General features: G+C 50.8%; 1 protein-coding gene and 1 long non-coding RNA gene across 2 annotated transcripts; one reads left to right on the forward strand and one right to left on the reverse strand.

The window, feature by feature from the left end:
• The first annotated feature begins 1,608 nt into the window (after positions 1–1,608).
• FBXW12 (F-box and WD repeat domain containing 12) lies at positions 1,609–11,980 on the forward strand. Its single transcript, XM_053668997.1, has 10 exons — positions 1,609–1,698; positions 2,244–2,281; positions 2,475–2,635; positions 3,427–3,545; positions 7,457–7,666; positions 8,167–8,325; positions 9,118–9,328; positions 9,863–10,041; positions 10,124–10,257; positions 11,851–11,980. Exons 1-10 carry the CDS (start codon positions 1,609–1,611, stop codon positions 11,960–11,962), a joined length of 1,413 nt encoding a protein of 470 aa, XP_053524972.1. The 3' UTR covers positions 11,963–11,980.
• LOC128628002 (uncharacterized) lies at positions 9,127–13,870 on the reverse strand. Its single transcript, XR_008392314.1, has 3 exons — positions 13,674–13,870; positions 9,885–10,168; positions 9,127–9,213 (listed from the first exon to the last, which is right to left on the reverse strand). It is a non-coding gene; the product is annotated as an uncharacterized LOC128628002 (long non-coding RNA).
• Between the last annotated feature and the right edge of the window lie 2,474 nt (positions 13,871–16,344).

Raw genomic sequence — 16,344 nt, forward strand, 5'->3', positions numbered from 1 at the left:
CAGAGAAAGATGAAGACCCGGAGGAATAAGTCCCGATGGAAAGGACAGGCTAACATCTCAGAGAAAGACTAAATGGAATGGCGATGAGTGATTTACCTGAGAAAGAGCTCAAAATGTAGGCCATAAAGATGCTCATGGAGCTCAGGGAAGAAGGGGGAACAGTGAGAACGCCTTGCTCTCTCTCGGTGTTGCTTTAATTCACCTTTGTGGTGTGAACACAGCAGCCCACGGGCTGCAGGCGGGCAGAGCGAAGAACCCTGGAGTGTTTAGTTAGAGAGGGAGAGAGAGGGAGAGAGAGATTCCAAGGTCCAGCCAGTTTGAAACCATTGCTCGGGCCTTACTGGGCGTAAGAGCACGTGGCAGCCGGAGAAGCAGCTGTGACATTCGGCTGGAAAGGAGCCGTCACCAGGCTTCAGTCCCTTGTGTCATTTATCCACATCTGACCATATCTGCAGAAAAGTTCAGGGTGTATATCAGGAGTTAATAAATTCTAACACAAACTGTCTGTTGGTATTAAAGGTAGTGAATAGTCAACAGCTTGTTCATTCACTTGAATCAGGTGAACTGAAAAACAGTTTTTATTTTAATTTCATAATTTGTAAATTGAAAGACATTGGAAGAACTGGAATTACTGATATGAAAGATACCATAGACTCCCATTCTCTCTCTTTAAACCAGGATTTTTTTCCCTTTAAATCCCATTTCCTTCTAAACAGTTTTCTATGAACCTCATTCAACAGAATGAAAAGTGGGGCCCTCCCCACGGTGGCCCGGTTTGGGTTTTCTACAACTGTCACTGCGAAGAGCCTTCTGTTCTAAATTCTGAGATGGAGGACATCCAAGGTCCCCAACGAGCCCAGTCTGGGTTTGGACAATGGAGTAGATGCCACCAGGAATGACTGGTGCTTCTGAGAACTCTGCCGGGGGGCAGGGTTTAGGGAAGGTTACTGCCACCCAGCCTCACCGAGGGGCCGCTGCGCCAAACGCTGCGGGTCACTTGCCTGGTTCTTGGGAGGAAAGTGCTGGGTCTCGGGGAGGCACCGACCGTCAGAACCATCTCAGGCCAGGCCTGCGCTGTGAGCACGAGCCTCCACGGAGCCTCCTGTGTGCGCCCGACCGGAAGGTTCAGTGCGCAAAGACGGGAGTGGGCTGGGGCTGGGGCTGGGGCTGGGAGACGGGCCCTGCTGGCCGGATTCCACGCCCCAAAGCAGACACACGTCTGTGTGAGAAGCAGATTCCCTACCCCGGTGATTTGGAACCTAATGTCACATAGAGACTTGAATTTGATGAAGGCATGTTCGTTGAAATTCCCAAGAGTCCCGACAAGTTCATCAGCAACCAGAGCCGCCCAAGGTCCTGCACTTTCAGGTCACTGTGTTAAGAGGGGTGGCGTCAACCGCACTGAAACAACAGCCGACCACGGTGGTGGGACCCTGGCTCCGGGAGGGAGGCCGGGCGGCGGGGCGGCGCACCTGCAGCCTGTTTCCCTCAGAGCAAATGGGCCGTAGGTGGGAATCCTCCCAAGTGCAGCCGACCCGGGCCAGCCCTTTAAATCCAGAGCACCCTGCGGAGGGGTGGGGGGAGTGGGTGTGGGCCCGGCACCGTGGGATGGAGCTCCAACTGCCGGAGACAACGCTGCTGAGGGTCTTCTCCTTCCTGGATGCATTCAGCCTGCTGCAGGCCACCCAGGTGAACAAGGTGAATGTCCTCCCCGCCAGCCACTCCGTCTGCCTCGCCCACACGCATCCGCCTCGAGCGCTGGCACGAGGCTGTCCCCGGGCCGCTGTCCCTCAGTCCTGGGACCGCGGCTACCCCAGCATCGTCCCCACACAGCCTTCCTTGGTCTCTTAACCCTACCGTGTCCCAGCCAGCCCGTTGCGGTCTGACACACCCATCCACACCCCTGGGGGACAGCCGAGTCTCCACCAGTTTGAACGCTGGCCTGCCCAATAGCAGTGGTCCCCCGAGCGTTTGGGGTTAGCATCCTTCACTGTATTTTGCTGGGTGGAAATGACAAACACACACAGGAGCCGTGCTGGAAAATGGTTGTGGAAGCTCCCATGTCAAACCCTGGGGGATCCACTGTGACCTCTCCCAGGAGCACCCCGCGCTGGCAGGGTTGGGCCTCCAAGGTGCCCAGTCCCACTGCCCCAGACGGGCAGGTTAACCCCCAACAGATGAAAGCAAAGGAGGAGCCAATGTTTGGGTGCCAGCTGCCTGCTCCTCCTCCTCTCTCCCCTCAGCACTGGAACAAGGTTGCAGAGAGCCATCACCTGTGGAGGTGGGTGAGGGACAGGCAGGCTGGGGGGAGGCAGGGGTCTCAGGGCAGCGGAGGTCCTGGGGGTTGTGCGGAGGCCCGTGCGTGGCTGGGCTGGGAGAGGCCTGAGTGAAGGTGGAGGTGGGCAGAGGGTCCCCGTGGTGCACCTGTGGTGCCCAGGAGGTGAGCGGCCTGACGGGACTGCGACCCTTTCCAGAAACCTGTGTCTGAGGACATGGAGCCTCCCCTCCTCCTGCAGTTTGTGCCTGCGCCTGCCGACGTGGAAGCAGTTCTTCCTCCACCACACGAGGCGCCAGCGCCGGATGGGGGCGGCAAAGCCGGAGGACTTTGTCTACAAGGAGGGAGCTGGCAACCTCGGTGTGTGGACGGGCAATGTGATCGGCTTGTTAGGAAATCCACTATAGTTTGTTTTTTTGGGGGGCGGAGGGTATTCTCATTCAGTGAAGAGAAAGGGAATTAAACTTAATAGGACTGGCCCTGGCCGAGTAGCTGAGTTGATTAGAGCACTGTCTTGATACTCCAAGGTTGGGGGTTCGATCCTCGATCAGGGCATATAGGAGACTCACTCAGTGAATCCATGAATAAGTGGAACAATGACAAATCACTGTTCCTGTCTTTCTCTCCCTCTTCTTCACCCTTCCCCTCTCCATCCTCTCCCTCTAAAATCAACGACAAGGAAAAGACTGGTCTCCCTGCTTCCTTCCTTGCCCTGTGATCTATTCTGCATGGAGAAGCCAGAGCGACCATCTCACCCCATGAAATCTGGCCTGTGGCTCCCTCCCCTCAAGGTTCCCCTCCTAGAAGAAAAACTTCTAAGAAAAGGAAACATTTAACAGTCCTGACACTCTATTGCTGATACCTCTTTTACAATTCAGAACAGAAAGGGATGCTCATAATTGATAACAAAGCAAAGTTCCTGTTATTTTCATCCCCATTTTATGTGGAAACTGAGATGAGGGAGAAACTGACTGGCCGACATCCTTCAAACGGCCAGTGAAACCCACGTTTGAATGACGCTGAAGCCCAGTTTCCATCCTGTCCCCATAAACGTTGCGAGAAAACTTAAAATGACCTTTCCAGAACTCTTTATTCCATTGGATCATTCCTCAACTATCTGGTGGCCAAGTATTGTCTGTGTTGCCTTCTAGGAATCTGGAATCACATGGCTTATCTCTCAGAAAGCTACCAGCCGGTGGAAGGACAAGAGAGGTCACTCCTTTGCACGGTGTCTTCAAGGCGCGTGCTTTCTGCCTGGGATGTGCAGGAGGTGAGTCTGGCCAATGAGGAGCACAGGTAATGCACAGCTGTGTCCCTCCAGTTCCACAGGTAAAGCAGATGCTGGGAGGGAAGTCATGCTCAATTAACAACAGAAGAAAAGTTTCAAATCAGCCCTTCTAAGTGGTAACCTGTGACCTTTCCATTTAGACTATAGACACACAGAGTATTCACTTATGAATATCTGTTTCTCTATATAAACTTGTGAGAGGACTGATTTTCTGCTGGCTGGTAACGTGGACTGACTTTGTGAATAAATGATCTTTTGGCCTTGTGCATTTTCATTACCTACTTTAGTCTATCAACAATTGGCATTTGTTTTATTGCCTCCTTCAGGACTCGGTCTTTAACTCAGGTCACCCCCAAGGGGCACAAAGCTTGTCTTCTATGCTGGGACCAGCAGGGCAGGACTCACTGAAGAGGGAGCTGGGAGTTTCCAAGTGTGTCCCAAATTACCATGTTATCTTGATAGGCCCTGCGTGAATTTCTCTCTCTTCCCCATAAAAACTGGGTAACAACTCTTTGTACCACAGGCTCTCCTGATCTATGATACATACCCTTTCTGAATACATGAGGTGGCAGGAAAATGATGAGATAAAATTCTAGAAGGCTACTCTTACATTAAACTTACATAATGTTATATGTCAACTACATCTCAATAAAGCTGGGGAAAGGAAATTAGAAGGGTACTTTCTTGGATAACTTGCCCTAGAGGAAACCGGTCACCATGTCCCCAAGGACATTTGAGCAGCCGACAGCCAGAACCACTTGTAGTCACGTGAGTGAGCCATGCTGGAGGTGAATCTTCAGACACCAGACGAAAATTATGGCACGCCCAGCCAATGTCGCCACAGCCTAATGAGAGACCCTAAACCAAAGCCACATGGGTAATCCCCCTTGAGTTTTTGACCAACTGAAGCTGTGTGAGGTAAGAGTTCATGCTTCCTGCTGCCACCTAACTTGTTACACAGCCAGAGATAACAGACGGAGCGCTCAGCACCGTCTAAATGCTGCCGTAGGTGGGAGGGAGCTGCCGCCGCCGTAGCAAAAACCTAGAACGTGGAAGAAACTTTGGAACCAGGTGATGGGCAGACGCTGGGGAGATTGGGAGGAGAGTGTTGGGCCTTAAGAGACTCTTAGCAAAAGCCACTTAGCATCCCTGGCTGGTGTAGCTCAGTGGATTGAGTGTGGGCCTGTGAACCAAAGGACTGTGGTTCAACTCCCAGTCAGGGCACATGCCTGGGTTGTAGGCCAGTTCCCAGCAGGGGAAGTAACCATATATCGATATTTCTCTCCTTCCCCTCCAAAGATAAATTTAAAAAATTTTTTAAAGTAATTTTAAAGTAAGGGCTGTGAAACAACAGGAAACCAAGGACTGTTGGTTTTGAAAATTCAATCTTTGCAGATGACAAATGAGGCTAAAATTTCAGAAATGGATTCTAAGCAGGACCAACCCTGGGCAACATCCATGAACGATATTATAAAGTTGAAGCAAAAATTCTTCATTAGGCCACAGAAAGATCTAAGGAAATGCCTCAGAGAACTATTCACACAAGTAATAAGAATTTTAAGGGTTTTTTTGGGGGGGGGGTTAAAAAATTTTGTGTTTATTGAGTTTTGGGAGAGAGAAAAAGGGAGGGAAGGAGGGAAAGAGAGAGAGAGAGATCTATTGTTCCAATTATTTACACATTCATTGGTTGATTCTTGTATGTGCCCTGACTGGGGATTGAACCTGCAACCTTGGCATATGGGGATGGCATTCTAACCAACTGACCTACGCTGCCAGGGCCTGAGGACTTCTAAGAAGTTTAAGGCATTGTTCTGGGCAGCCCCAGCAGAAGCCCAAGGTATCGAAGGATTTACGTCAAGGACTTAGGGGTACAGCTCTTGTCTAATGAAGTAAACGCCGATAAGGTTCTCGGGAGAGCCACAAAGTGTTGGAGAGAATTGTATTGGCAGAAGCACTGCCAGCTTGGGCTTAAAGGGGCTGAGGTATGACAAAAAAAAAAAAAAAAAAGAGAGAGAGAGAGAGACTTTTGAATCCCAAGCTTTTGCAGACAAGAAACAGACAGCAAAAACTACTTGGCTGCAAAATTGGGCCACCATACACGGAAAGGGGAGGATGTCTCAGAAACAGAACCAAGGTCCCGGAAACTGGAGCCAACGGTAGTGAAGAATCCTCCCCAGGTCTTGAAGCCTAATCAGCAAACGACCGCACATTCTCCCCTGGATTCCGTCTTCGCTGTGGCAGCGCTTACTCATTGCTCCCAGGTCCCGTGTACCATCCCCTCCTTCTGGGACGAGAGTGTCTATAACGCGATCCTGCTCTACCCTTGTATTTTGGGGAGGTTGGGAGCACCTTGTATATTTAGTTTTAAGTTCTTCACATCAAGATGAACTGAATCGAAAGAGCCTCCTCTGTATCTGAACTTAATTCAACAGTGAGTTCCTTCCAGGGGTGTCCAACCCGTGGCCACATGCAGCTCCGGCTGGCTGCGGATGCGGCCCAACACACCATCGTAAACTTACTTAAAACATTATGAGATTTTTTGTGTGTGTGATTACACATTGCAATGTATTTAATGTGTGGCCCAAGACAACTCTTCTTTTTCCAGTGTGGCGCAGAGACGCCAAAAGGTTGGACACCCCTGTCAAGATGCTGAGACGAGGCTGTAATGGTCTGAGAGAGGTGAGGGCCTTGTCTTTTGCATGTGGGAGGGACATGATCTTTGGGAGCTACAGGACTGACCTTCTTAGCCACCCTCTGAGATGGCCCTTAATATTCCTCGTCCCGTAGTCTCAACAATTGTACGCAGTCCACCCCCCACGTGGAATGAGGCTGACCCCTTTGCAAGCAGTAGGATATCATGCACATTACGGTGTATAACTTCTGAGGACGTATCAAAGATATGTCCTTCTTTTGAGTCATTGGCTCTTAGAAAGCCACCTGAAATGTTATGAGAGCACCACAGTGAGGAGCCCAGACAGAGGTCCAGGTCCGGAAGCGCTGAGGACTCCTGCCCGCAGCCAGCACCTGCTTGCCAGCCGAGGGAGGGAGTGAGTCATCTTGAAAGTGGGACTTGGCTTCGACCTCACGGGAGACCAGAGCCAGAACTACCAGCCGAGCTGCACCCGAATCTCTAACGAACAGACTGTGAGATGAAAGTGGGTTGTTGTTTGCAGCCCCCCAGTTTAGGGATGTTTTGTTACACAGCAATAGATAACACAAGACACAGTTTAGAGTCAGGAATCAAAATAGCGATTCTGTCTGGGGGAGATAAATAGGGCGTAGTAAATAAAACAAGTGCAAAGGGGCTAGAGGAGGGCTTAGAAGGAGTTGTATCGATCACTGTGTAATAACTTATTAAACTCAATGATGTCTGTGTTCTTTGCGTTGATGTATTTTACAATCACAATGAGACTAAAGAAGGGTCTCGAAGGGGAATGCTTTCTTCTGTCTGGCTTGTGGTGCATAAGGCTGACACTGGAAAAACAACTGTCATGAAAGCTGATGCCCCTTGAACTCCTCTGTTACTAGGCAGAACCCCAAGTCCGTTTCACGTGTCATGAAACATAATGGCACAGCCCTGTAAGAAGCCGCGGTGGCAGGTAACTTGCTGAGTGTCACACTGCTGGTAAGGGGCAGAACTGAACGAGCCGGGGAGCGTGATCCTTAACGCTCGCCACCCGCGTTCCTGCCTGTGACCACGTCGCATGTTTCCTTCCTCATGTTCGCCACCCCTCAAATCCCTGAGGTGTTCAGTAGAATTTTCTTATTCTACCCCCAGAAAAAAAGAAGGAAATCTGAGTTGGAAGAGGCTTGCAAATAAGCCCTGGCAGAACGCGAGCCCTTGCCGTGTGGGGCGAGCGCCTGGCACACGTACAGTTACTCTCATTCCCCAGGGCACCGTCGTCTGGTCCAGCCCCGTCCAGCAATCCAACATCAAGTTCCTGGCGACGCTCCCGCAGCTGTGCCTCGCGTTCACCGTGGACACGGAGGAAACGGTCAAAGTGTGGGACTGTCAGCACGAGGACGCTCTGGCCGAGCTCACCAGGCCGCGTGTCAGTTTCTCCATGGAGGCCCTGCTGGCCAAGGAGGACCCGTTCCTGATGGTGAGTGAGCCGTGAGGCTGTTCTGGCCACATCCCAACCTGTCTCCTTGAGGCATCTCTACCGCCAACTCCAGGAGTCACGACCTACCAGTGAACGCTGGACACAAAGACCTTGACACGGTCCTGGCCTTTGTTATACCTCAGGTACATTTCCCGGGTTATTCTTCTAACACAGTCTCCCTCCGTTATTTCACGAGTATGTTTCTCCTCTCAAGTGTGCATTATTGTGGAGTACATGAACTTGGATGGGGCCACGGAGGGAGGGACACGGATTTGGGGAGACACTGAGAAAACAGTGCAGGGTCGCTGGGCTAATGAGTGACTATCTGGGCATGCTTTGGGGGCTTAGAAGATTCCTTGGGACGGTCCCAGCAACCTTGCAGGGTGGGCTGGTCAGAGGTGTGCGTCTCCCTTGCCAGCCCCTCCTGCTCCTGCTGCCTCCTTGTGCTGCAGGCTGCCCCGTCCCTTTGCACTGACGTGGCGGCGGCGCTTCGGTTCCAGGTAGGCGATTCTGAAGGCGACATCTGCACACTGACAGTGCCCGGGTTAGAGGTGGTTTCCATAGTTAATGCGTTCAACCACAGTGTCGACCTTCTGCACTGCTCTCCAGACGCCAGATGGGTCTTGGCTGGTGCGATACATCAGCGCGTCTTGCCCCAGGTAGGTGCTGCCCTGTGCGCTTGCACCGCAGGAGGAGAGGACCAGGGTTAGGAGGGAGAAGTCGGGAGGTGCTAGTGTTAACTAGCTGCAGAGCTCAGCGAGGACCTGCCAGGCTGCTCCCTCCTCTCACAGGCCACAGAACACGCAGAATCCATTCCCAGAGCCAAGAAACAATGGTCTTTGAAGCAACAGCAACCCAGGGCAAAGACAAACATTTATTAATGAAAATTTGCTTGGGAAACCAGACTCGGCCCAAGAGATGGGGAGGGTGAAAGAGATATCGAGAATTAGGACCTTTGGTAACCCCTGGTTGACTTTGGTTTCCCTTACTCTACCATTGCCAACCCGGGCTGGAAAGTACAAAGTCCAGATGTAAATAAAAGTGCTTTGGCCTCTGCAAGTCGTTCTGAGAGAGTGACATTGTGAGCAGGCCTCTTGGCATGGCCCCTGGGCACTGGGCCCCGGGAACGGGCTCAGGGAGGCGGCGGCCAGAGCAGATCAGCCCTGGACACGTTCTCCAAGGCGGCCCATCTCCTTGGCCATGTGCCACGTGATCGGCATCCGATGCGGCCAGATGCTTTTCTAACCCCACGGCTGCCGGAAGAGAAGCTTTGGGGGCTCTCCTCGACGGGGCACCGTGACAGGCAGGACGGGAGGACAACAGGTGACAAGCAGTGGCCATTCAACACTCCCTGGGATTCAGAATAAAGCTTCCGCCACGAGTTGAAGATTTTGGAGGAGCTGCTGTGAGCGCCCCTCCGGCTGACTGCGCATGCGGTCCTTTCTGCGCAGGTGTTTCTGGCGGAGTGTTTACTGAGACCGGGTACACGCGCAGCCCTTCTGTCTGTGTCTCTGCCGGTCTTGGGGTGCTGCGCGGCCTGCTGGGCCCTGAGGAGGGCAAACAGGGTAGTACTCATGTTCCAACGAGTCCCTTCCAAAAAGACAGGGTTTGCCACCTTCGATGTAACAACCGAGAGGACTGGGGACACCACTGTCATCCAAGGTAGGCCACGCCCCATTTCCCCCTCCCCAACTTGCACTCGTTTGAAGCTCCAGAGGTACGTAAACAGGTCAATCTGTGTACAGGGGCAGGGGATTTCTTAGCAGGGAGCTACCCAATGTTTATTTTTATTTGCACAAGAGAAACAGCAACTCGCTGCCTCCACCAAGGACCTGGCCTGCAACCCAGGCATGTGCTCTGACCTGGACTCAAACCAGTGATCTAAGGGTGTGCAGGACAATGCCCAGTCCACTGAGCCACCCCAGTCAGGGAAGGCAAAACTTGAGATTCCCGTCAACCCTCCAAACCTGAGCTATTATTGTTTATTGTCCCCAGCCCTCTCTTCCCATGTGGTGACACCCATGACCACAGTCAGTGACACACATTTTCCGGCCACTGGCCTACCCTTCCTTTTCCTCACTGGACAGACGTCCCCTGGAAGTAGGGAGTATGCTTCTTCATTCAGGGTAAGGATGTTGCTCTAACTAAATGACCCAAAGTTCACCCGTGTGTGTGTGTGTGTGCACATGGAAACAGCCCACCAGGTCGAGAGCTTCACCTTGCCAGTTCACATGGAGAGTCCTGTCTGGATGGGAGTCAGTGACGGGACTGTGATTGTCTTGGACAGCGGGCCGCAGCTGCTGCTCCTCACCATCTCCGGCCTCCCACTGCAACGCTTCCACGACCATCAGCTGAGCATCTGCCACCTGTGGGTGGTACGTACACCCTTCGCCTCCCGATGCTCACTGCTCCGAGCTGGACTCCGGGCCGGCCACTCACCTCCGGTTCCCTTTGAAGGGTCCTCTCTATGTCCTCACCACGTCCATGGATAACCACCTGTGTCTGTACATGTGGGAGGACAAAGGTCACCACCCGTACCTCAAGAGCTGTTGTGTCCTGGAACACCGGAGAGGTGACCAGACGCCAAGCTGGTAAGCCCTGCTTCATGGCCTAAACTTTTCCTAAAGATTTTAAATTTCTACATGAGGCAAAATACTAAAGGGGTAATAGGATTTTTAAAAAATCCTTTGAGAATATGTACGAACAAACTTATGCCCCAAAGGAGAATTACTTGTTCTTAGAAGATGTGTGCACCCCCTGCGATAGATTCCAAGAGGAGCTCAGCACGCACTCCCATGAGCAGTGTAGGACGATGCACCGCTGACGTGCCGGCCTTTGGGAGGCTTTTGTCTGTTTTCTTGTTTGAGTTCATGAGTCATTTGAGTTGCTTCTTTCATGAACTGCCTTTATCTTTAGTTTGCTTATTCTTCTTCTAGACTGCTCACCATCTGCACCGGTTTGTTTGTTTGGTATTTAACATGCCACACATACAGGTCTTGGCTTTTATACACAAGTATGTTCTTCCAGGTTGTTTCTTGTCCTCATAACGTTCGTTTGGGGCGATATCCAACAAAACAGGTGTGCATGTACCCTTGGAGCTGCCGATGCCACTGAAAGCACTGTGCTCTCACGGAGCGCCGCCCGCGGTCCAGACCGCGTGCTGGGCAGCGTGCTGCAGCATTAGCTGTGACGGCCACGTGCCGGAAACCCTGTACCTAACTGCTCCAAAGTAAGAAATGGTCTATATTACTCCACATGATGGAGTATTGTGCAGCTGAAAAATTTTTTTAAGTCAAAGTTACAGCATCGTCGCAATATACCAAGGTTTCGGGTTTGATCCTTGGTCAGGGCACATACAATCAATCAATCTATCTGTCTCTCAAACCAATCAGTTCTAAAGAATTGTTTTAATTAAACAAAATAAAAGAATGAGTAAAATTGCTTCATTCAGATAAGAAGTTATTTCAAGTGTTTTAGAGGCAAACTATTTTAATTAAATGTACATATATAATTTTGCTTAGCAAATTTGCTTTCATATTTCTTGCTGTCATATCTAATAAATCTTAGCCTACTCTACATCAGAAATACTTGTTTCTCTTCAATAATTTAAAATACTTCACTCTCATACAGGGCATCCTTTAATGCATAGCCTTGTCTTTTATCCATCTGACGACTTTTTCAAAGCAGGGAAGTCTTGTCTTTGCCAGGTAGAACCCAGCTGCCCAACACACAGTCTGAGTGTTGACAAAGCTATGGAGTCCTGTATCGGAAGCACAATCAAACCACAGGATATTTCTAACCCCCCCCCAATTTGTTTCTTTTTCATGTGGATATTCAATGATTCAATACTAGGCTCTTGTTGAAAAGAGCCTATTCTTTCTCCACTGACTTGCCTTTACACCTTCGTTAAAAACTGACCATATCAACGAACCTTAATGAATAACATAATCAAGTCATTATAAAACTTGACCGTATTTGTAGGGATTGCTACTCCTGCAAATGATCATCGGCGTAACTCCGCCAGGTCTCTACAGTTACTCAAAACCAAGCCTGAAAGTGACCCCAGGACCAGTTGACTTGGGACACGTATTTATGCCTTGGCCAGGTTCACAGTCAGTGGCACCCCCGTGGGTCTAACTGCTTCCCCTCCTGCCCTCCAATGATGCTGTGTTTTCTGCCGGCAGCTATGTCTCCAGAGCGATATGCGATGAAGCGAGCATAGTGTGTGTGGTGTCCAGGAACCTCGAGTCCAGCGTTCTGGTGATGTACTCTCTGAACATGTGCTACGGAACCTAATGCCATTAACCTCGCATGGCTGCAGTAAAGAGAACCCTGAGTGCACACCCGGAATGGTTATGTCAGTGATGTTGGGGGAAAAGCAGCAATTTACCTGTAGTGGATCAGAGAGTGTAACAGATACTACAGACCATACACTATTAAAGGTAGAGGGTGGACAAACGTACCCGCTGTCCCTGTCATCGGGAGAGTGTGGAATACTAGGCAGTGAGATACGAATGGCCACACAAATATACAGTTCCAAACAATTCAAGGGGAGTATCCTATGGGGGAAAGTGTGACTTCAGTTGGAGGCTAGTTTAAAAGTGAAGGCATCTATATCAGACAGAGTTATCGATTGTAAGCAACCAAAAGTAATCTGTAAAACTTAAGCAAAAGCAAAAGAAATGTATTAGAAAAAACACAGATTAATATAATATATAAAGGTTAAGATCTTCTGAGAAGAGACTCAGAAGATAGAAGGGGGAAATGCTGAAAAGGACTGAGAAATAGAAAATACGGGAAAGGCTAAAAGCACAGGGCTGTGTGGATTTGTTATCACCGCAGGGCTGTGTTATCACCGCAGCCGTTGTCATGGATACGATAAAGAACCAGCCCCCTTTCTTTGCGTCTCTAGTTCAGGATTCAGAGCTCTGGGCCAGAGCACTAACAAATCCAGCCTAAGACACAGGGGTCCAGTCCCCTGGCTTTGGGTGGAGGAGGGGCGGGTTAGAAGGATGATGAGCTGAGAGGGTAGACAGTACTCTGGTGGAAATGTAATCTGAACGGGCGGCTTCTCCAAGGAGCAGTGTGGGTTTCTAAGCTGCCTGAGTGCCTATCGCCCCTTCTCCATAGAAATGAACTTGAAGCCGTGACCAGGAGGGCACAGGAAGGGAAGGCCAGTGAAGGTTCTAGGGAGGGCAAGGTTGAGTGGAGAAGGCGACAGGAGATGCATTATGAACGGCACCTGGGAACTTGCTGGGACAGTCACACATTTGATTTCGTTCACAAGCAAAGAAAGCGCCTGTGGCCGAGATCAGTGAGGAGGAATAGGTACTAGGACATGGGTGGCAAGTCAGAGTGTCGGTTCACACAGAAACTTGCAGGACAGAACCCAGACATTTAATACATAATCAGTGCAACAGTAAGGGTAATTACTTTGTGTTTTGTGTTGTTTTTGGCAAAGGAGAAAAAAAGATCTATGTATTTTTTAGGCCTATGCTTTTCGGAAATCCTTTTCATTACCATTTAGAAGTTGATTTCAAAGTAGCCACAGTGACTAAGAGCCAGTGAAGCTCTCCTCAGATTTACAAACTAACAGAAGTGTTGGACTCTGTTATCTCTGTTATAGACCAAGACGAGGCAGTGGGGTGCAGGGCTGGAGATGAGACAGGAGAAGAAATATGTAAATCCTGTGGAACATTCGCACATGAGCACGAAGAATATAGTTTGTCCAAGGACGTAGGAATAAAGAGGATCCCACAGGGCCTGTGATTTCTGAATAACTTAAGTCCAAGAGAGATAGAAATGGAATTACTCTTAGGCTTTCATTTTTCAGAAATAAGTAGCTAAAATGTGAAGAGAAAATTTTCTACACAGGGCACCTAAGCACTGTTCAAATTTGCACATGCAAAACAAAACTTTGAAATCCATGGTGAAGGTGGCTGGAAGAGAAACCTTCACACTGGGAAGTGGGGGGGGGGGGAAGAATCCAGAAAAGACAGATGTTTACCTTATTCATAGAAGTTAAAAACACTGCCTGGTGGGAGACAGGGCCTCTGGAGTGGAGGCGAGGTCAGCGGTCTGTAAGATCCAGGACCTCAGGAGACTAATAGTCCGTGTGGGTGAACCGGAGGTCTACCCACAGCGGAAGGACGATGGGGGTAGCTGCCCCCTCCGCCACAGGGGTGTGTGGACTGAAGGCAGAGACCCAATCCGCAGAGAATTCCTAATCTCACTCTGATTGAAGCTGGAGTTCCCCCCAGTTGAGGGCCCAGGGTGATACAGACGTCACATGAAAAGTGTGATTTCAGGACGGTTTCTTAAAGGGACTACGATAAATTTTTACTTGGGATGAAAAGAATTGGAGAAATGATATATCTAGTGTTACTTTAGCCGGTATTTCCCGGTAAGGCCTGTGCTTAAAGCCCCTGCTGAGGGGGGGGGGGCTGGCTACCAAGTAGAGAACTGAACAAGGCTGCCCCCCTTGTTAGAGCCCCTCTATCAGATGCCATTGCTGTACTGGGTGGCATCAGAATAACACAAGCAAGTGGTTTAAAGTTACAGACTTGACTAACATGTTCTATCTAGTAAAAGTTCCACAGGAGGGAGGGAGGCGTGCGCACCCCCCACACACACATGTGGCTGCAGGAGAGGGGCTCCTGGAGGAGCCGGGGGCAGGTGGAATGCACCTGAACCAGCGAGTTCCCGGAGACCCACAGACCTGCGGCGCTACCTCCACTCAATAGAGGTAAACCCATGGCCCTAGACCCACGGGGCGCATGCGGCCCCGGACAAAATCGTAAATGTACTTAAAACCTTTTTGCTCATCAGTTTTCGTTCGTGTTTGTGTATTTCATGTGTGGCCCAAGACAACTCTTCTTCCGGTGCTACCCAGAGACGCCATAAGGTCGGACGCCCCCGCCTCTTCCTTACCTGGGAGGTTCCTACCCTCACCACTGTGACTGCACATCTGCTGGAGTGTCACCTTCGCCCTACAAGGCACCGGCTGCCAAAGGAGGGGGTCTGTGGACTTGCGGATGCACCATACTGCCGTGGACACAGAGCACTCACCAGGTTCTACAGCAAGTCAAGGACACATGCCTAAGGCGCCATAGTATCCCTGCACCTCACCAGATGGATCAGAACCTTCTCCTCTTGGATCATTTTCCTGGCTCTCCCCGTCTACGCAGGCAGACTGGCTGCAGATAGGCCCTGCCTGCGGTCCTAGTTTGTGCCCTTAAAGGAGTCTAGACCCCAAAGGTGCTTCACCAGCGGGTGCAAACGCAGGCATTATAAAACAACATACGCTGTAGACTGTGAAACCGCCCAGGGGCAGGGGCCGGCCGGCCACGGATGGCTTCTGCGCTTTGAACGCCTGGTCATTTACTTCTCCAGTGCCGGCATGCAGACCCGTTACCTCAAAGCCTGCTGCTGCCAGATGCACAATTTTACACGTCTCGTTATTTGTAACTGTTTAATTAAAAAATATTTAAACTAACATTTAAATTTCCTTTTAAATTTAAATGTATCGTTCAAGTTAAAATTGTAAATATTTATCAAATAAGTATTTAAAATAATCCAAACAAGCAGGTTTTTAGCTATTTAGAGTCTGCCTGCTTTCCTGCTCCCAGCAAAACCTCACCTGACAATCTCAGGTTATCAGCCCCAGGCTGCTAAGCTCAAAGCTCTTAGACCCAGAACTCACACCCTTGTGCAGGCGCACTGATGCGGCAATGTCACCTAGACACGCAAGTCCCCTCCCTCACCCCCTCCAGGTGTGGTCGTCCCCCAAACTAAAGGGCCACAGGTTCGATTCCCACTGTCTATAAATCTGTGAGTTGATACCTAATGCCATCATTCTTTAAAGATTCTCAGCTACTGCCTCTTCCATATGACTTCCACCCAATGCTTCCCCCCTGCCCTTCGAGGACTCGTCATTATGGCTGAATAGAAATCGGGTCAAAGGGCACTGACGATAAGGACCCCTTCGCCGCAGGAAATTGTTGTCGGGTTGATCACGTCTAAGGACATCAGACCACTCTGACGATGACAGGCCACGAGTCTGAGGGGTGGAGTCAGATGCTTGATGACAGGCAGGCACAGGAGTCTCTAGCAGAGGGTGGGCCGATGTGAACTTTTACGTAGGTAAGATAGTAAATGCAACCTCAAAGTGCCGAGGTTTCTCAAGAGGATAGGAATGATGATGGAGGATGTTCCGGAGAGAACTTTCTCTGCTTTCACTACACACACACCTGTGGCCAAGAGGCGGCTTGGCCACCCCCTCACCCTCCACCCCGAGAATTAGAGGCGGGGGTGCTCGCCAGCAGAGTCCAGGCGTAACGAGACTGGGGCTGCCCAGGGATGGGCAGACGACATGCAGTCCCCTCGCACACACACCTAAGTCCCGGTGGAAAGGCTCTGTGACAGAGGGCCTGCCTATGCCCTGCGGTGGGGCACCGAGGCCCAGAGGGGACCTGGCAGTGCTGGCTTTGTCTGTGGCTCCTCCGCGGAGAGGCCAGGGCAAGCTGTGCCCTACTTAGGTGCACCCTCTCTTCCTGTCCTTTCCCAGCGAGGCCCTGGATGGCCACCCAGCCCACCATCCACAGGGGTCAGGCCTGGGCCCCAGCCCTGGAGGGCGGGCCCCGCAGGCCCTCGTAGGCCTGGTCTCCAGGGGCCTGCCT

The sequence above is a fragment of the Artibeus jamaicensis genome, unplaced genomic scaffold (genome assembly GCF_021234435.1).
Source record: "Artibeus jamaicensis isolate MK-2021 breed Jamaican fruit bat unplaced genomic scaffold, CSHL_Jam_final contig_519, whole genome shotgun sequence".
Taxonomy (NCBI): domain Eukaryota; kingdom Metazoa; phylum Chordata; class Mammalia; order Chiroptera; family Phyllostomidae; genus Artibeus; species Artibeus jamaicensis.